We start from the raw sequence: 21,777 nt of genomic DNA on the forward strand, positions 1-21,777 counted from the left end.
AGAGTAAAAAAAGAAGAGAAGCAACTGCAGAGCCACATAGGTCTTCTTACCAGGGGTGAGGGTTGCAGTCATTGATGTCTGCAATGAATCACAAGAGAGGAAGAGATCGTTAATGCAAGGCATTTGCGCATCTATCAGATGTACTTTAACACATCTGTGGATCGTGATGTTTGTTTTCAGTGGTATGCAGACATGCACTGGCAGCTAAATAGTGAATTGGGGAATTCACTCACTCTGAGCGCAGGTGGGCCCCTCCCAGCCGTCTTTACAGATGCAGGTGAACGTGTCACCACCACCCACGCATGTTCCTCCATTCAGGCAGGGGCTGGAGGCGCAAGTGCTGTTCTTTGCTGAAGCAGAAAGACGAAATGTAAAGTTGCAGAAAGTAAACAAGTGATTCTATAGACTAGTTTACCTCAAATTAGGGTCCAACAATAGCTTAAGGGGTCAGATGAAAATGCAAGTACTGAATCAAATGAACCAGCTCCAAAATGAATCGGACGCCAAAAAAGAAAGATAGAAGACTGACTGTGTACTTTTAATTTACATTCTGTAAAAATATCTACCATGATACAATATAAAACTGAAAACAAAAAAAATGTAAAATAACAATAATAATTATATTAGATATAATTCACAAATGTACGTTCCATTCATTTATTTGGAAAAATATTTTGGATTCGTTTTCTGTATAGGCATTTCAAAAATCTTTTTTAAACAGTTTAAACAGTAAAGGACAAATTTTATAAATTATGTCAGTAACCATAATACATTATAAAACCGTCTATACAGCATGTATGAAGAGAGTGAGAATGCAGAATTGCAACACTGACTGTTTTGAGAGGGACTGATTTGATTATATTCATGCAAGCAAGGGGAGTCTATTTAGTTTGGAGTTATGAGGCATGTTTGGTTCAAAAAGTCTAAGAAACCCAGCTTTGAATAATTGGAGTATGAAAACTGGACTTTCACAGAGGGCTACTCACCTGTGTTGCATGTACTTCCTCCCCATCCAGGAGGGCAGGCACAGCGGAAAGTGTCACCGTGGTCATAGCAGGTCCCTCCATTACTGCATGTGGTGGCATCACACTGACTTTCACCTAAAGACACAAAAAAATCTTCAAATTATTACCAGTCAGTTAACATATGCAGCTAAACTATAAAATAGGAAAAGGGAGTATTTTAACATAAAACATGGAGAGGTAACTCACGTGAATGACAGGTCTTTCCTTTCCAGCCATTGGCACATTCACAGTAGAAGTCATTGACCAGGTCCACACAGTGGCCCGCATTCTTACAGGGGCTCCAACTGCACTCGTTCACATCTGAGTGCAGAAATACAAGTGAGAAAGGTAAGATACTGCATGTAAAGAAGATCAAGATGAAGAGGAAGATGAAGACAGCCACTCACTGAGGTTGCAGAGTTTACCCTCCCAACCGTCCGGACAGAAGCATTGGAAAGAGCTGATCCCATCGATGCAGGTACCTCCGTTTTGACACGGATTGCTCACACAGTCGTTTACATCTGGGTAGTTGATAAACAACATTTCAGTGAACATCAAGATTTTAGGACAAAATGTCCATATACAATGGGGTTCAAAAGACCTAACTGAACTTCAGGAGTTTAAAATATAATATAAAAATGGAAATAAACCATGTTTTCAACAAACTTTTATTAAATAAACATTATGAATTATGATTCTGCACTATTTTTAGGTCCTTAATCAAAACGTATTGATCATGCGAACTTTGTACAGACTTTGTACCCATCTACTATACAAGGATAAACAAAATGAATGAAGACGTGAAGAAACAAGGACAAACAGGCATCACAGGAATATGATTAAAAAATGGAAAATGGTGAAGTAGTAAGTATGGCTCACTCTCGTGGCAGTAGGTTCCTGTAAAGCCGACCTCACAGGTGCAGGTGAAGTTGCCGCCCGGCTGGCTGATACAGCGGCCACGAGAACCACACACATTAGAGTTGATGTGTCTCACACCCCCATCTGAGCTGTTACTCGCCACAGCAATCGTACAGCTGTCAATCACTGGGAATGAGAAAACAAGAGAAGCGGGAATAAGATCAGACAGCTGTCTCTATAAGGTGAACTATTGTGCACTACTGTACAAAAGCAGCTCGTCTTTGGCTTTATCATCTGGGTCGGCAGTAGAACAGGAAGGGCAGTACCTTGGCAAGGGGGTGTCTTGCAGTGGTCCTTGCGGTTTTCACAGGTCTTGCCCTCGAAATCTTCAGGACAGGCGCAGTAGAAGTCACCCGGCAGGCTGTAGCACAAAGCCTTATTCTGACAGGGGTTTGGTTCACAGGGGTTTGGGTGAGACAGACTCTCCACCTTCAAATGAGACCGGGAGCTTGACTTAGTGAGAGTTAGGCAAGTAGTCTTAAACTATAGAGATAAACAGTCAGGTAAGCTGTGGAAGGCTCCCATAAGCCTACAGCTAAAGGAGACAGCACCATTATACTCACACAAGAGACCAATCAAAACAAACTGTGCAGCTAAATTTAGACACCCTTCCGCTCTTACCGAGCATATTCAGCTGGGACGAGGAACACTTTTGCACATCTAGTTCTCCTTCTACCTCGCCTTGGCCTTGTTCTGGTAAATATTCTTAGAAATTAATTTCTAACTCACACAGAAACTCATAATTCTTCAAATTTTTCTATTCTTTTCTTTACTAAAGTGGGTTTAGAAGAGGCTTTTTTGACAGTCAAATCATTGGTCTTCAGTTCACAGCAATCTATCATTTTGTAATTGATTTTGCCAATCTGTCTGAGGTAGACTTAGGACACGTTCACTATTTGTTAACTACTGTCTAGGACAGAAGCAGATGGATGTCTTTACCCTTTGCATCATGTTTCTCGTCACATTTTTAAGATGCCGTGTCAAATTCTCTATGGGTAAAGAGTATTATAAAAATAAAAATATGTCAGTTTTTATATAATTTCTCTAAATGAATGAGTTAAATTGACAGCCTATTACAATACTACTTACTACTACTAAATACTACTAAAAAAATAAATAAATAAATGAGCCCTTGAGTGTCCCAACTTCCCATTTTTCTCACAAATGTATTTCTAGGGAGTTTTGGAATCCTTTTTGGAATGCAAACAACCTCTCTAAAGTACACTTCTTTCCAGCTGCCATGTAAGGTGTTAGTTTGTTCTACTACACTGTTCTCCCGAGCTCCAAGACTGCTGAATTTATTGTATTCGGCATATACATTATATATACTGGAAGCTGAACGCCTGCACAAAGCACTTATTCACAGGCAGTGATGTAAGAGGAGTGTCTGCAAACCAGACTGTATCGAGATACATTAAACTGCTAGAGCAGACAGATGTAAGAGATAAACAGCCATCTGTACTGGACCCGAAGAACAAACCCAGTTGGATGCGTTTCAAACAGTGGTATGTTGGTAGTCAAAACACAGAATTTTAAAATACTAATCTAAAGGTTATTATCAAAAGCAAACAGATATATTGTGGTAGGTTTGAGCATGTTACTGCATCTGAAATAACATTTTTCTTATGACTTATTTCAATTAAAGAGATCTAATCCCATATCAAAACATGTCAGATTCTATGTCAATACTCAGCCAAGACTTTATATATACAGTAGCCTCATGTGCACCTGCACTGAAAACAGCCCTTCCAGATCAAAAGCTTCCCTAGTATAATCTCACTTTTCCAAGAGACTGCAGACAGTATGGTCTAATGTGAGCGCATGCCACGCCAGGCATGAATAGAACGTGAAAATCAAGGACTTCTTTTCCCGGGCTGATCGTTGGCAGGCGGCCAAGAGGCCAAGAGAAGAGTTGCCTCATTCACTACAACTTATTTTTAGTCTGCACAGTAAGCCGAGACTGGCTCAGGACCAGCTTCCAGCACCTCTATAGAAGTCCATCTTTAGCCAGCCACAAGACTTTAACTGGCTCCAGACCAGTAGTAAGGGCCAAATGAAGAAAAAATACTCCAGCCCTCCACCCAAACCCTACTCTAGTTACCCTGGCACACCCGTGGTAGAATAGCAGGCTTGATCTGCCTTACCCCAAGGCTTTAAAAACATACATACACACAACAAGGAAGTGACGACCAATTTAGTGGTGCCAAATGAGTAAAAGGTATAAATGGTGAAGTGACCATCTGTAGTACTTAATGTCACCAATTAATCAAGACTGAGCCCCTCTGTTTCTATTAAATGTTTATTAACAAACAGATGAATTCTGACTAATACCCCAATCAGAAAACAAAAAACAATAAAACAAAAACAAACAAAAATAAAACAAAAAAACAAAACAAAAGACAAGACAAAAAAGACAAAACAAAAACCAAACAAAAACAAAACAAAAGACAAAAGACAAAAACAAAACAAAACAAAACACAAAAAACAACATCTGTGCACAAAATTAAATAAATAAATAACCATCATGCTGAACAATACTGACAAAAAATGATTAGTAAAAAAGCAGTTTTGCAATGTTTCTAAACACTATAAACAGATTCTCACCTCACAGAGCATCCCTGCATAGTTTAGCGGACATTCACAAACAAAGCTGTCCAGAATGGCATGGCAATGGCCGCCGTTTTGACAAGGACCACTGGCACATTTGTTCCTTGAGACTTCACAGTGCAAGCCCACAAAACCTGGAGGACACTGACAGTGGTAACCTCCATGGACCAGCTCCTACACAGACACAAATAAAATGACACTAAATATGAACACCACAATTAATTAAAATGCTAATGGAAAAAAAGAACTGTAAAGGCTATACCTTGCATGTTGCCCCATTCTGACACTGTCCATGGCAGCCATTGAGATCTGCAGTCATGGGCAAAGTAAATTGAGCAATTAATCAATGGCTAAGTGGCGTAAATCAGCACAGTAGTTAGGGACAGCTGAGGACGTGCAATTAATTCAAATAAGATGAACTTGGTAAGTGTGCTGAGAATGGAAAAGTTAGTACAAATCAACACAAACGTGAGGTATAACCAATAACCCAGCATGCAACAGTAAGTAAAGCCCTAGACAAAATACAGTGTGCAGAAGCCCACAGGATATCAAGTGTCCAAAGAGGAGACCCAGAGTGTCACTAAAGTGTATGGTGTTAAAGACGGAGGAAAAGGAGAGGAGAGGAGCATGAGGAGATACTGACTGATGTCACAGTTCTGTCCGGCCCATCCTTGAAAGCAGTCACAGTGATATCCACCAATCATGTTTTTGCAAGAGTGAGCATTTACACAAGGCTTCCCCATACACTCATTTGCATCTGAAAGTGAGGGAAAGAAAGAATTGGGAGTTTTCATAGACAAGTGGTAGATTGGGAGACTGGAAGTGTAGAGTAGCAGGAGAAGAGCAGAGAAATCGGAGATCTTGTTGTGTAACCCCACCACCATTACGTCCATTGAACAGGCTGCTGGCTTGAAACTCTAACAGTGGCAACGATGCCAGTCTGATTGACTTCCTGATCAATGACCATTACACAGCAAAAAATAAAAAAAATTAAAATCTAAAACCAACAAATCTCATCTTCTTTGAAATGATTTTAAAATGCTATTTAATTCTGTAATGCATGCTGAATTTTCAGTAGCCATTACTCCAGTCTTTGTCACATGATCCTTTAGAAATCATTTTGATTTGCTCAAGAAATATTTCTATAATCTATGTTGAAATCTAAATAAAGTTCGGAAGAATAAAAACAAATAAATATTTTGTAAATGCCTTTACCGATGCTCCTGATCAAATAAATTAATACTATAAATATAATATAACCATTTAAAAAAAATGAAAAAAAAATCTAACTGATCCCAAACCTTTGAACGTGTACGTGTACGTATACACACACATACATACATACATACATACATACATACATACATACATACATACATATATATATATATATATATATATATATACACACACAGACACATATACATACACATATAAATATATATATATAATAAATAAATTATATATATAATTATTTATTTTTTACGTTCTTCTAAAACATATTGTTTTAAAAAAGTTTACAGAATAAAAAAAAGTTTACAACAAGACAAAAGGTACCAATAATTTGTTTTAAACTGAGGTACACGTATCACCCCTCCTTCTTCTCATCCCTCCACTATTAGCCTGCAGCAGGTGACCAATCAGTTCAGGGGGCTTAGCCATGAAAAAAAACTAGTGTTTATTAGGTGTTCAAATATTCATCAGGGGCCCATAGTGAGGTGTGCTTCACTCCCCTGCACACCTGTCCTCCTGGAAACACGACTCCCCACCATGCTCAGGCTTGGCTCTTGTGAGTGAAACCCAAGCTGGAGGCTAAGGTTCGAAGCGTAAGATGAGCAGCCCGACTCCTGTTCCTACCCTACGCTTGTTTACAGGTCACAATCCACTTCCTTCACATTCAGCACTTCCCCTAACAAGGGCTGCACACCATTGTGAGCAAAAGAATGATAGAAACTCCTGTGGCACCTGCAATGGGCCATTTGATCTAGTGTTAGAACCAGTTCTAAGGCTGTCTCTCCTTTTTACATGTGCATATATGGCTGTCTTACAGTCAACAAAGATCAGGTTGCCACTACAAGTTCTTCTTGCAGACCAATCAAATCAATTGTTTTAAGTCTTGCTTTGCCTAAAACACATGCAGGCTTGCAAAGTTCATGCGATTTAGATGCAAAAATGAGTAACATGGATGATCCATTGAACAGTGTGTGCATAAAAAAAAAAACTCAAACAACCCGGAATGCTATAGTTCAAAACACGACTGCAATACAGGAGGATCTCAATCTTACCGATTTGACACGTCTTCCCAACCCACTGAGGAGGGCAGACACACTCAAAGCCATTTTCCAGGTCAATACATGTTCCGCCTTGCGCACACGGGCTGGAGGCACATTCATCCATGTCTGCAGCATCAACACAAAATCATGTTACTTTTCCGCAGATATGAAAAACACCTCTAAAATTGTGCTTTAATAAAACATGCTGAGAAACAGTTTGCATAAAAAAAAGCTATTACAGGCGTAACATCCCATACTGTTATGGAAATTTACAGTTTTATGGATATAAACATTCAAACTGGACAATTTTACACCCAGCATGTGTGTGCAGGCTCTATTCACCGCCCACCACACACACACACTGCAGATACACATGCTAGAGAAAGGATCAGTTACACTGATTAAAAATGATTCAAAGTAGGGCAATGCATTATGATGTATACAGTGTAATGGAAATGTGTTAACATGTTTGCTTTATTGTTTATATATTGTGACATTCACAGAATTTTAAAGAAAATCCAATAAAGCAGATCCAATAAATCCAATAAATAGATCAAATAAATCCAAAAGAAATTCCAAAAAGAAAATCCAATAAAGCAATATTAATAAATGTGACGAAGTTTTGATGATGCATTGCTTCCCGTGTCATCAAGGTAGGTCCCAATTAGGTTAAATAATAAACAATTTAAATGATGTACAGTCACACAAGTGTATGTATAGGGTTATTTCACAATGGCTCAATCACACACATCCATTCATATTTTTTCACATATTATTGTTTTTTATTGTTGCTCTACATAATGTGAAGCTGTGTTTATCTCTGCTTTGCATCATTCAAAAAATGATGTAACGATGCATTACATATAATATAATATAAATGGCGGTTAAATGGCTATGAGGAAAGGGCAGGGGAGAGTGTCAGTGTGCTCATCAGAGAGAGTAAAGGCTTTCCTTTATAAAAGTAACACGATTAATTTGGTATAATCCAGGTCGCCAGATTAGCTGCTATTAGAGCCCAAAGCGTTACAGTTTTAATACAAGCACAAAAGCACAAAGAACGGAGCAGCAGCCATTTGAAATTTGAAAGAAAATAGGAGGAAACAAAAACAAGACAAATTCCTCCCTCCTTTTCTTCTTGCTTTAGTCTTATACATATATTGTGGTGAATGGGGTGGAGTGGGGTGTGTAAAAGGGTCAGACAAGGAAGTGAAGGAAAGAGGTGGGGGGGGGGAACCTTTATGGGCGAAATGGTGGTGGTGGTGGGGGGGTGTGAATGTCCAAATTCCAGCAGGGGACCCTGCTGTTGCTATGGCGATGGAAAAACAGACCCATATGTGTGGTGGATGAAACTGAAGAGGTAGGATGTGGAGCGAGCGATAAAGAGTGTGAGAAATACCAAACATTAAAACACTGGGCTTCCAGGAGGTGAGAAACACATTTGCAGTCGATCAAACATGAGCTCTGTGGTGCTAAAGTGGGATGTTTTGTGGAACGGGAGGGGTGGAGAAGGAAGGGTGACCCATGACACACCGCGTTCTCAATTTGTGAAGCCAAATGCTGGTTCAAAGTGCAGACAGATTATGCAAATCCCTCTGTCTCAGTGATGGGTATCACCATCTAATCCGGGACCAGTAAGAGCTCAAGCTACGCTCGCCATGCAATGGGACCCCGCTGTGCTTGCAAGATCCAAGACCGGTTTCCCTTCCCATATACCTGACACATCCCAGCATGACAAGCAGCCAAGCGGCACACTGGCCTCAGCATCTGGACACATGCTGGGGAGGGGATGGATGTCTGTGCTCTAGTGTAGGTCTGTAAAAAGGTCTTCAGACTGAACAGATTCAGCCTGGAAGAAGTCAGACAAGAAGGTGAACGAAAGGTTTACCCACCTTTAGCACAAGTGGGTCCCTCCCAGCCTGGTGGACACTGGCACTCAAATCCAGTTGGGACTTCGTGACACGTTCCACCGTTTGCACAGGGGTTGGAAACACACGCATGTTCAGCTGCAAAAACACAACAATGCTTCAGAAATATAGGCAAAAGACACTGATAAAATGCCCTAACTGACTTTATGATTTGTTGCTCCATCTATAAATCCACCCATTCATCAATTATCTATTTATCAATCTATCCATTTGTCCATCCGTTTAACAATTTATAAATCAATCCATTAATCCATCCCATTTATCAATCTATCCATTTATCCATCCGTCTATTCATTTATCCATGCATTCATATATCTTTATGTCCATTCATTTATCAGTCCATCTATCATTTTTCCATCCATGCAACCATCCATCCATCCTTCTTTCAATTTATCAATCAATACATCCATACAACATTTTTTTCCTATTCATACATCCCTATATCTATTATGCCCATCTTTTTATTATTCCATCCATCCATCCATCCATCCATCCAAATATTTATTTATCAATTTTTCCATCTAATTATCCATTTATCAATCAATCAATCCATCCATCCACTTACCTCAACACCACCCATTCAACCCAACATCCATTTTGTTTCTGTTTATCCACCCATATATATCGATTTAATATTCATCCACCCATTCATCCATAATTTTTCCATTCATTTATTCATATATCAATAGTTTTTCTATATTTATCCATCTATTCATCCATAGTTTTTTTCTATTCATCCATCCATTCATATTTTTTTCTATTCATCCATCCATCTAAACAACATCATATAATTAACTGTTCCATGTACACCGTAGCTCTTATTTACTGGACCCTCCATCCATCTCGTACCTATCTCACAGTTCTTGCCAGAGTACCCTTCAGGACAGGCACAGTTATATTCATCCGGTTCGGAGTTCATGCAGGTCCCGCCGTTGACGCAGGGATGGTGCGTGCCGCAGTAGTTCAGATCTGTAAAGACACATAAAATAATAATTAACTGGGGTACTACTTAAGTCCATGGGGAAAGAAATACTAACCCTATATACAGATATATTTTTTAAAGCCTGCTAACATTTGCTCTTTGAATGAAAACAGTTGGCAGAAACTATTGCTGGGCTCCCAGCAGGCCTTGTAAGGCCAGGCTGTGCACATAAAAGCTGGTAAATAAATAAAGAGAACTGCAGGCACATCTCAGCTGCTTCTCATTCCTAACCACCTTCCAGGACACACGCTGACCAAAAGATCAGATATCCGAGCGCCACTCCAATCACAACCACAATATCCACAGTGTATTTGTGTGTGCGTTGTCACATGATGCACAGCCTGTGCTAACATTGCAGCCAACAAACCAGCTCAGTGTAAGATGCTGTAATTCTATTTAACACCACAATATGAATTTGCTGCCCTGGCACTTCCACGGCTGGATGTTCACAGGCTTAACGTATTCATTCTGACCTCGATTTTTCAAAAACTAACTGGGTCAAATCTTCAGTATCAGTGTGTTGGATGCATTTAGGCCCCCTACCTTTATTGCAGAGTAGGCCGCCCCAGTTCTTCTCACAAGAGCACTGCCAGGGTTTGTCACATGTCCCATGCAAGCAGCCGGGATACGGCAGACACTCATCACAGTATTGGCCCTGCCAGCCGTAGCTGCACCTGAAAACCACATAAGGGTGTTAACACTTAAAGGACTGAACCACCATGACATCTTAATGACAGACGGGAACAAACACTACGCTGACACCTAATCTTAGGACAAGGCGTCATTCTGGGCGACAAAGGTTAAGAACACTTTCACGACCACGCACAGTCACGCATTCCCCCACAGTCGCAGCTCAGGGGCACAGAGGGGTTAACTAATCATTGGTTTATAGCAGCACTCTGCTATTCCAAGGCCAGTGGTGCACTCTCTCCGTCCCCACCACACCCCTAACCCAGCTGTCTTGTCATTTCTGAGCAAGCTATTTTAAGACAGCTTTCCTGCAGAGGAGGTACGGCCTGACTCCAGCTGCCGAGTGGAGAGGCGCTGTCTGCATATCTCCTAACACTTATTAGCCTTACAAATAAGTACTGTGGTGACACCGTGGACGTGAGATAGAAATACTACAGTACTCTTTAAAAAAAATAATAATAATAATAATTATATATATGTGCATATGTGCATAATATATTTATATGTTAATATTTTCATGGTACCACTTGGTTTTCATGGGTAACACCTTACAAAAAGTTCAATTTGGTACACATCAGTTGATGCATATGTATCATAATCTAACAGTTAAAACTACATTTACAGCATTTTTTTAAATCTTAGGTAGTGCTGATTTCTACATTTTAAATAATACTTTTTTATATTCAATTAAACGGAATTAACAATGGGCAAAAGTAGATTTATAAATTCTATAAATGCTATACACACAAAACAATACATCAGTGTAACAATAAATCAATTTGAATATCAAAAATATTCATATTTGACAAAATATGTATATTATTACTGAAAGTTAACATGTAGAAATTAATGCTATCCAAGATTCATAAATGCTTTCAATGTATTGTTTGTTTGTTCATGAATAATGCACTAAATGTTAACAAATGAAAGTTTAACTACTTCAAGTTTAATATTCTAACAATTAGCATTTGCATTTTCCCCTCATTTATCTAAAGGTGATCTCAATGCATTAATAAAAAATTAAATAAATCAGGACCACAATGCCTTACATTAGCTCACAACAACAACAAAAGCATTTAAGGTGAAAGCAATGGCGTATACTAACTAAATAAGGCAAATGTGCTCTTCGAGGAAGTGGGCGAAGTGGATTTGGCCACTGGATACACACCTGGCACATTCTCTGCATGGAGGCCTTGATCCAAATCCACTTATAACATCTCCAATGAGGTCTCTGAAATAGCCCCCCCAGATCTGTGCCCAAGTGGCAGGCCAGAGGCTGGATTACTTACACCAGAGCACACACAATAACACGCTGCCCAGTAACAACCTTACTAGTATTGTATGAAAGAGCATGTAGGCAGCAGAGTGTGTGGGGAGAGTCTGAACCCTGCCTGTGCATGGGGGCGTTCAGCTCTGCCAAGCACTGGCAAACATACACTTGCTCACTAACTCACAGAAAGAGAGAGTTGCACTGCATTTACTTTGTGTGTCAGGACATGTCCATTAAAACCATAAAAACACCTTAAACTTAAAATCACAAGTGCATTTACATGTCATTTTGTTTCACATTTGATTCACAGCATGGGTTTGCAGTGGCTCTATACAGTATTAGAAAACTTAAAGGGGTAGTTTACACAAAACAATGCATTTTTTTTGTGTGTTCTGTAGAGGAAAATAATAAAGTTTTGGAAAGATGTGAGGGTGAATAAATTGTGACATTTAAGATTTTTGTGGTAAACTTGAATTATGCTAGATCTTTACAGTTACTTTTACCCAATTGTTTCTTAGAACTTATAAAAAAAACAAATCTGCTAAAATTTAAAAAGGATCCAGAAGATCTAAATAAAACCGATCTTCTGGACTGATTAACTACACTTTTGGCAAACATATCCCAATGCTTTCTGGGCCCCACTAACACATCTTCTGGTTAATTGTCTGTGGCAACCTCAGCCCTCTAGTCTACCTCCTTCCTTCCAAGGACTATCAAGCTAGTGATGGAGGGAAGCGAGTCACCACATCCTGCAGGGGAGTGAGGCTTCCCAAATACTCAAACTCTGAAATAACATATTGGCTGTGTTTCCTAGCCCCAGTTTCAGAAACTTTTTCTTCCAGGCCATTGAGAAACTGGGGTACATGATGTCCTCATGCATGTTTTTGGCCCCCCTCAAGAGTCTGAATGTTGTGTTGTCAAAAGATTCCAGTATGTCATCATCGTCTAGAGTGACTTCCTGGTTTAGACACCTCTGGATCTACTCATTCCCTGCCCTTAAACACAGTGAGGTTGTAGGTAGCATGAGCAAAAAGGCTTTCCTCATGCTAAAGACTAGGAGCTTTTCCTATGGCAAAGGAAGAAGGCAGAGCTAAGCTACAGGAAGAGAACGAGAGGAGAATGCGATGTGGGACGGTGAGGTGGATTTCTCGCTGAGCACCAACACAGGAAGCATCAGAATTTCCTGTGATAGTAAGAGCGAAATACCAACGTTTGACATACTGTAATTATCATATGATGATATCGTCCAAAACACAAGGTATGCTGGGATCCTGCTTTGGACAACTTTCCAAAAAGTCCAATTCAACCTAGATTTTAAATGTTTCTAAAGAAAATGTTTGACTAGGGCGTTATGAGATGTTGCTAAAGTCGTCAGAAAGTTTTTAACAGCCCTGCTATGTGGCTGCTACCGTGTTTTGGGTGGGTGATAGATCCAAATCTAAAGGACCCTAGATATGACTCCATTTTTTGCCAGTTGTATCATCTGCCAGATGAAAACTGTACATTGGATGACTTTATATTTATTTAATTACATATTAAAAGGGTGAAAGGATTCCAAACCTTTTAAATGGATAGATTTAATTAAGGCTTTCATTCATATATAAACACTGATCAATGCACATACAAAGAGCTCAACCACAGTTGTGACATGAAAGATTAAACCACACTGGTATGAATATGACTAATGGTCTTATTGGTTTGAGGCAACATGAGGGTGAGTAATTGTTTGCGGGATGGTAAATTTTGTGTGCACTAACCTATTAAGTATAAACGACAATAAAAATGATGCCTTAAAGTATTTCATCCCATCAAATGTTAAATGATCACAATATTTAAACACTCGAGGCAAAGTATAGCGTGATCAAAAAACCATGTTAAACAAAAACAGCTTGCACAAACAATAGCTTCAGTGCACTAATTAATTAATGGAAAGGTAAACAACTGAAAAGACTTTATCAGCATGAGCACATATGGCCCTGCTGAAATTAAGGAGCCAGATTAGCCCGGCCAACCGAGCATGAAATGATGCACAAACACTTACGTGCATTCTCCAGGCACTGTACAGCCTCCGTGAATCAGATTACAGCCCTGCTTGCAGATTGCTGTGAGAGGAGAAGGAGGGAGGGAGGGAGGAGAGGTCAGTCTTGTTTGTTTGTGTAGCCTTAAAAGTCTGACAAGATAAATTAATCATTCTCGCTGTGACAGAAGACAACTTTATGGCCCAACACACATATACGCTTGCCCCTATTCACCCCTGTTACGCCCACCTACTCGTACCCTTGCTTATCAGGACAGTGGCTGGTGATTTACTGCCTTTCTTTAGTGGGGTACATACACACATATGCACTCACAGCATCATAACGGGGTGTTTAGGTTGCCTGCAGTGGTCCATTAAAGACATCAAAAACCCCAGCATCACTCAGATTAATTGAGCTAATGGAAAGTGTGACTCCAGGACTGCAGAGGCAAGAGGAGCAGGCAAAGGAGCAAAGATCACAGGGCTGTGAAAACACTGATAGCAGCAGTTCTCTTTACAGGGAGGTGAAGGGCAAGATTTAACAGGGTTCCTCTCTATATGCTTCAAGACATTGGCAAGCCCTAGTTCATCCTTCAAGAAGGGCTAGATATTGAGGATGCCAGATAAATCATTACAATGATTAAACGTAAATCTCAGAATTAATCTCTAAAAATTAATGATTCCTAAATTCATCTAATCTACTAAAAGTCTACTAAAAGTACTAAAGAACTAAAGTTACTAAAACGGAGAATAAAAAATAAAATTAGGTAAATAAAGGTAAAACTTACCCTAAAATGAAACTGAAATATACAAATAAATATTTTTCAGCTACAGCATTAAATCAACATCACTCACCTGTCCGGCAGTCCTCTCCCATCCAGCCGTCTAGACACACAATATTTCCTGATGGATCGCAGCGGTAATGTCCGAAGTAGTCATCTCTTGGCCGGCACTGTTTGTTGCACTTACTCCCATAGTAGTTCTCGTCACACCTGACCCGGATGCGGTACTCAATGTGGGCCCTTATGCCGGGGTGCCGGATGGACTGCCAGTTATCGCCAGGATTCACCATGCTGGCGTGAATGTGTCGCTCGATCAAATTCTCCTCACCGTCTTAAAAAACAGAAAAAGACAAAAAACCATAAAATCACATACTTTGTTAATAGTCTGAATGAAAAACTGTACTTTACGACAACACGGTTATAAGAGATTGCCAAATTGTTGTCATAACTATTTAAATACTTAAGGGCTTTTATTAACAATGGTCCTATATTTTAACTGACTGAAGTAATGTACAGATTAAGAAAAAAAATTTATGAAATGCAACTTACTCATTCCATTAATTCACACGTTTAAGACCGAGCTAAAATACATTCACACAGCCAGTATATAATAATGCAGTGATAACAAATGAATGCGTAGAACAGCTACAAGACAAGAGACAGGACAGACCCTATAAATTTGAAGCTATAAACTCACTAGTAACTATCCTGCCCCTTACAACTTCCTGCCTCACAAATCCATTCAGATAAATCTCTGCACAACAAAGACACTCACCCATGAATGACACCACTGACAAAACAAGAGTTTTCTCAGCTAACCATCTGAAATCAAGTACTTCTTTAATGATTATTACAGCTCATATTCATTTGAACATATCCCTTAACTAGAGTGTTAAACCTTGTGCCATGATGATGACGATATCTCGAATCAAGTGAGGAGAGGTGTGTTATTGCTTTTCTAAGTGATCAGACTTATAATATATAAAGAGTCAGCGATGATAAAATGGGCTGAAAAGGGACCTAAGCCATATCAAGAAACCAAAATATTATGGACTTATGATTGGGCCAGTAACCATGAACCCCCTAGCAACAGCAGCAAAATGTCTTAAAATCACTCCAAACACCTTGGCATCACAGCAAGCACCATTCACATCTCTTGTGAGTTCTAGTCAAAGTCTAGTTCTAGTTCTAATAAAGACGTTGATGTCTGGCCAGAGGGAGGGGTGCGAGTTTGACTGCTGTTACCAGGGTGATCTGGGCAAGAGCAGAAGGCACTTTTAGCTCTTAGCCCTAGCTATCCTTGAAGGACCTGGATCACACCCTAGTCCTAATCATCAAGCACACTGTAAAGGTCCACAAGGACATGGATCCACAGCACGAGTCCCTCCTACTAGTGAGAGTGGTTAGCGTTCACACTAAGAGCTCCATTTTCCCATGCTTTCCCAGCCTCTCTGCAAAGAAAGCAATGTTTATCGCAGTGCGATCGGAGATTGCGAACAATCACAGTGGAGACAGGGGGCCTGCGATTTCCTCAGTCCCAACTCGTCCACGTCTTTTTCTTCTTGCAACCTCACATGCGGAGCTCACACACACATACCTTCCTCTCCATCCCCTGACAATGTCGGTCGAATTAAGCAACAAAAACAGAAATAGCCCTGGCGCTTCCAGATAAAGAACAATGGGGAAAGCCTTTGCCGGCCCATTCTGCCCAATGTCTAAACACTAGGCAGTCCAGAGCTCTTCCTGCAAAGTAAACACATTGCTACAGGACTTTTCCTGCGGCCTGCATGGCCCTACCATGAACACATACACATACGAACTGTTCTGACAAATGTAACAGAGTTATTTAAAGCACCTATGAAAAATGCATGTTGACTAATTACCTCAGTTCGAATAGAACAATGCTTCAAAGTCCCAAGATGACATGATGCATTGTGCAGGCTAAAACATTTTTTCTAAGCTCCTGACAGACAGACAGACAAGGAGGCGTGGGGACGTGTTCAGTTTAAGAAAACAGGTGCAGCAGCTCTGAGCGTTCACACTGCATACTAAACACGTAGTATCAGACGGCACTGGAGTTGTTGCCAAGCCTTGCGTGAGTACTACAGACTGCTGATAGTCACATCAGACAGACCTTGGCAGCGGTCTCTCTCTCTGTGACATGATCATTAATGTCTGGCACATCTTTGTCCTCTGGGCTCATTTGATAAATGAAGCCACTGTCTCAAACAGAGCTCTGCCGAGTCATTGAGAGCACTCCAGATCATCAAAAAGAGAGCTGGTCAATTTCAAAAATTTCTAATCAATGGTCACTAAAGCTGACAGATGGTCTGCTGAAAACTCCTAGAGTCGTTGTTTTTAAAACTCTAAAGCTAAATTCAAGTTTTATGTATCCTAAATAAATAATTAAATAATAACGTCAGATGTTTTCAATAATTTGACAAAATGACATTTAGATTGCAAATGAGGAACACTACAAAATATTGTGCTCTAGCGATATTTATCTTGATCTCTCAGTTTTCTTCACACATCTCATATTTCATCGAAGCATGTAAGCAGGTTTCCAAGTGTTTATGTGACTATCATATAGCATCATCAGCATCATGTAACATCATCAAATAACAAAAAAGCAACAATAAGAATAATAATAAAACAGAAGACCAAACAAAAACTCAAATTAAAATCAAAATCAAAAACAAACAAAAAAATTTAGTAGATGATGAAAAACAGGACGTGGAGCAGAGAAAGTGTTTGCATTTGGAGTTACAGACTGGGATATACAGTGATTCTACAGATCACATCCGCAGATCAAAGCCAGGCTCCACCGCAGTCTCTCCCGGTTTAGCAGAATTCACCTTTCTTTTGCATACGTCGAATTCCTCCGCCTGACCCTTTCCCACCGACAATTCCTCAAGCCAGACAAAGGCGGCGGGAGAAAACAGGATACAGCTGTGGAATCATGGGGTCCATGTTGTTTCCCCAAGATCCTTACATTGCAGGAGCCAGGTTTAGGGGATTACAGCCCAAGATCTCATATTTAGTTGAGATTTTCTGTGTGTGATGTGACATACGGCCAAGTATGAATTCGTGCTCTGCTTTTAACCCATCCAAAGTGAACACACACAGCAGTGAACACACACACACTGTGAACACACACCCGGAGCAGTGGATTTATGCTGTGGCGCCCGGGGGGGAAGCAGTTGGGTGTTCGGTGCCTTGCTCATGGGCACCTAAGTCCTGGTATTGAAGGTGGAGAAAGAACTGTACATGCACTCCCCCTACCCACAATTCCTGCCGGCTCGAGACTCGAACTCACAACCCTTCGATTTCAAGTCCGACTCTCAAACCATTAGGCCACGACTTCCCCTCAAGTATGAATAAAACCTTTTATTTTACCACATTTGAACCTAAAGGAACTAAAAAGTATTTTAGCTCTGCTTGCTTAGAAATCTGATCAACAGATCTGTCTTATAAACTGAGGTAATCCAAACAATCAAACTTTATCATGCTGACTATTTGGCAATACCTCAATATGTAATTTACATGTATGACTCATTTCACCCAGTGGGTGCAATTAACAGAGGTCTTCAGATGATCAGGGTTATTGGCAAATCTCTTGTGCACACTACTGAAGCAGGTGTGGAAGACACAAGATTGTGCTCGTTTGAGCCTTAAACACATTTGTGTGGAAACTCAAGGAACGATTCTTGGCTAAGCAACACGTCATCTCAATATATCTGTCAAAAAACAATGCGCCCCTGCTTAGTGTGGTTAAAAATATACCTCCAACCCTCTATATCAGTACCTACCTGAAAACGGACAACTTTTACACTTAATGCTCACAACAAAATCCTTAAATAACCCCATACGTGTCCAGTAAAACCCTGAAACACCCCAATGAATTCCCCCACACTAAAATTACATCTTGTCAGCGAGGCAGCTTTAACACTTTCATCTTATCATCCAGGATCAGACTCAATCTCCACGGACCGTATGAAGACATCCTCTAAAGCTCAAAACTATAGACTAACAACACTTAACATCCATGATGATCATCAAACCCAACCCAGAAAGGCTACAGCAGCCTGCAGCAATAAATCATACAGTGGTTACAGAGGAATACTCACAGTTCTGAGTGGAGTTATCCCAGTCCCAGGCTTCCAGGATGAGTGTGTAGGATCGCTTTGGGAGAAAGAGAAAGAATATCATTATGAGATTAAACATTAAAATGCTATTGAAGCATTGAGTGTTCATGATATTCTGATCCCTAGATACGGATCAGGTACCTCCTCCAAATATAAACATATGTTTTATCATCTTTCAGGAGAAAGAGAAAAAAAACTCAAGAAAGGAATAGCATGCCTCCTATAAACAAAATCTGAGGTTGCAGAAATTGTGCCAGAAAATGTATGCAGTTTTAATGCGCTTTGGATCAAAAGCGTCTGCGAAATGTTAAATGTAATACGGAGTGTAAGAGGTTTATTCTAATCCCTAACCTCAAGTATGAGCAACAGAAATCATGATGGTTGTCTTAGCAAACAGCATTAATGAAATGACAGAGATGCTAAAGCTCCATTACAGTCCTCTTTCATGACAGAAGGCAACATTTATAAGAGTTGAGTTACGTTACACACAGTTTGTCTTCTAACATGTTGTTTATAGTTCCTACCTGACCAGGTCAAATGATCAACTTCAACGAAGTCAAAAACAGGCCCAACTGAAAATAAATATTTTCTTTCTCTAATTTTGTGGAGAATGAAAGTCCCATCTGTTAACTGCATGTGCTAACCACTAGACTTACATCTCCAGCGGTAAACTTTTAGTTGTGCGAGTACAGACTAAAAAGTATGTGTTAAATACTAAAACTAATGCCTTTCTGTGTACTAGTGGCAAGTGTGAAGGCTCATTCACACCAAGAACAATAACCATAAAGATAACTATAACGATAACTATATTAGCCTCCTCACAATAGCACAATAACATTATGTTGATTAGAAGCACATAATGCAGTTCTGTCATCTGCCACTTTAAATGCTTGAGCTCAAGTCGGGGGGATTCTGATTGGCTGTTAATGTTTTCATTGATCATTAGCTGGGAAAAAATCTTTATAGTTTTGGTTTCATCATAGTTTTTGTCCTTGGTGTTCACGGCCCTTTAGAAAGTTAGCAATGGCAAGGGTTGTCCCACAGTCATTACCATCCCAGTGTACATGTGCTTGCTAGAAATTCCCAGAATGCATTGTGAAAATTAGTACTGGATGTTCACTTCATTGATTTTTTAGTAGCTTCAACTTAGATGTATGCTCACATTAAACACCAAAACTGTTGAAAAATTGCAGTCCCAATTGTAGGCCAGATGTAGTCTCATTTTGTATACATGCTGGCCAAACAGAGCTATAAACGCAATATCTAGGTCAGTTAGTCTGACTTCACAAAAACCAGACTAATGCATTTATATTATTTAAAAAAAACTGATCACTGCTTTAGTTCTACTCAAACTTTTAAAGAGCACACACAGAGTGAGTCAACATGTTAGATTTACACATGCATCTCATTCTTCTCCAGAGGTGGAGTTAGGGGGCGGAGCCAGAAGGCGTGGTTGGAGAGGTTGGGGGCTGGTCTGGTGGATGCAGTCAGGGATTAGCAGCAGCACCAGGTCTGTCTGGATGGGCTGGAGTGGGGGGGCCACATAACCATGCAGACGTACAACAGATGCGTCTTAAAAAGGTGGATTATTTGATATGAACGTGGATCATCCCCATGACATGCTGCAGGGCTTCTGACCTCTCTTCCCATCCCCCAACACATGGGCGGCCACTGTGAGAGAGCGTATTAGTGGGGTCTTGTGTTAGTGAGCATCTGCGTGGATGCAAAATGCGTGCGTTTTTGAGCGCACTCTTATTGGTGCATGCGTATTCGGTCCAAAACTCCATCAGTAAATGAATATGCTGGATTGATCCGGTTGGCAGCGCACATGTGGTCATGCGTGCCCAAGGAGAAAGGTCAGAATGTCAGGGTTTGTGCATGGGATAGCACGGGGACGGTCCTGTTCCCACACACTCCGTATCTGATTAGCTGGATTATGTGACAGCTGCCCAAAGGGCTAGATGTGGATAAAGACTAGTGGGGGAGGAGACCAGTGAACCAGTGAACAAAGACCTCCATCTAAAACCCATCACTGCAAGACACCATCAACCTAAGTCTCGTGACACTCCGAGAACATTCCTCCGGCCACACACACACACACACACACAACCTCTGACCCTAGATGTGGCTCAACATTCAACAGCGCCACAAATGCACCCAAACAAACCCCCTTGGATAAGTGTATTCCAAATTTCACCACATGTAATTCTACCTTCCTTATCATGGACTACTTTTGATGATAGCAAGGATATTTATAGAGGGCTGTGAACAAGCTAACACAGAACGTCTGGCTCGGACATACTTCAGAAGCAAACCTTCGGCCGACTGCACACTTGCATTAGGTCCTACAGTCATGTTTGGATGTTAAGCCTGTAAACACCATGAGTGTGTGTGTATGTGTGTGTAAGTGGGTGGCTAACGGGGTGGTGGTGGAGGGAGCTACAGGTGCAAGTTCCCACAGTCAGTGGATGGGGCAGTTTAAAGAGGGGCAGGGCTGAAATTAGAGGGGGCTGAGAGAGAGGCTAAGAATGACCCTGGAGACCTTTCATCAGGCTTCTCATCAGCTTCAAAAGGCTCCCACGCCGCAGTTTCAGTTGGCAGCGGTGCGCACGCAATCGGCTACAATGCTCTGATGCATTCGCACATTAGGCCCTACTGAGCACAAACCATATGATTATGACATTAAACAATGTTAACTTGAATCAAACTATGATCACATTACATCATCTTGCTAAGACGGCAAAGTGTTTTCCACCAGCAGTCATGAACAAGTGTTGTCCAGCTGACAGCGAGTGCGAGGTGAGCCAGTCTGAGAGCTTTCACAGGCCTTATCTACAGCACCAAACCCTTCAGCGCACTGTCAATACCCTACACAGAGAGTGAACGAGAAAAGAAAGAAAATTGAAGAACTGGGTCTGGGATGCAAAGGAGAGATTGAAAGAGTCCAAAAGAAATCAACACAGAAAGAAAGAAAAAAATAGGTCTCCGTTCCTCTGTGACCTTGGTGAGAAAACGAGTACTTCATTTCCTCATCTGCTTTTGGAAAAGGAACTGCAGAGAGAGGCAAACTTCCCTTGTCTGACCTGGCAGGAAGATAGCATCCCCACCCTCTCTGTCGACAAACACATTACTAGGGCCACAGCAGTTCAACAACAAATTATATA

General features: G+C 40.6%; 1 protein-coding gene across 2 annotated transcripts in view; it reads right to left on the bottom strand.

Annotated features, from left to right (window-relative positions):
• Positions 1-21,777, bottom strand: part of LOC113063349 (protein jagged-2-like) — a 45,265-nt gene that overhangs the window by 9,112 nt on the left and 14,376 nt on the right. The window contains exons 3-19 of one of the 2 annotated variants that reach the window (XM_026233662.1): positions 18,596-18,650; positions 14,542-14,799; positions 13,711-13,771; positions 10,253-10,383; positions 9,577-9,696; positions 8,692-8,805; positions 6,815-6,928; positions 5,173-5,286; positions 4,792-4,838; positions 4,527-4,703; positions 2,189-2,351; positions 1,884-2,048; positions 1,412-1,525; positions 1,212-1,325; positions 987-1,100; positions 234-350; positions 51-78 (exon numbers count right to left, since the gene is read on the bottom strand). In XM_026233662.1, coding sequence (XP_026089447.1) covers positions 51-78; positions 234-350; positions 987-1,100; positions 1,212-1,325; positions 1,412-1,525; positions 1,884-2,048; positions 2,189-2,351; positions 4,527-4,703; positions 4,792-4,838; positions 5,173-5,286; positions 6,815-6,928; positions 8,692-8,805; positions 9,577-9,696; positions 10,253-10,383; positions 13,711-13,771; positions 14,542-14,799; positions 18,596-18,650 — 2,006 coding nt within the window. The remainder of the gene's footprint in view (positions 1-50; positions 79-233; positions 351-986; positions 1,101-1,211; positions 1,326-1,411; positions 1,526-1,883; positions 2,049-2,188; positions 2,352-4,526; positions 4,704-4,791; positions 4,839-5,172; positions 5,287-6,814; positions 6,929-8,691; positions 8,806-9,576; positions 9,697-10,252; positions 10,384-13,710; positions 13,772-14,541; positions 14,800-18,595; positions 18,651-21,777) is intronic. The other variant, XM_026233663.1, reaches the window with a different exon arrangement.

Source organism: Carassius auratus, chromosome 45 (genome assembly GCF_003368295.1).
Source record: "Carassius auratus strain Wakin chromosome 45, ASM336829v1, whole genome shotgun sequence".
Classification (NCBI taxonomy): Eukaryota; Metazoa; Chordata; class Actinopteri; order Cypriniformes; family Cyprinidae; genus Carassius; species Carassius auratus.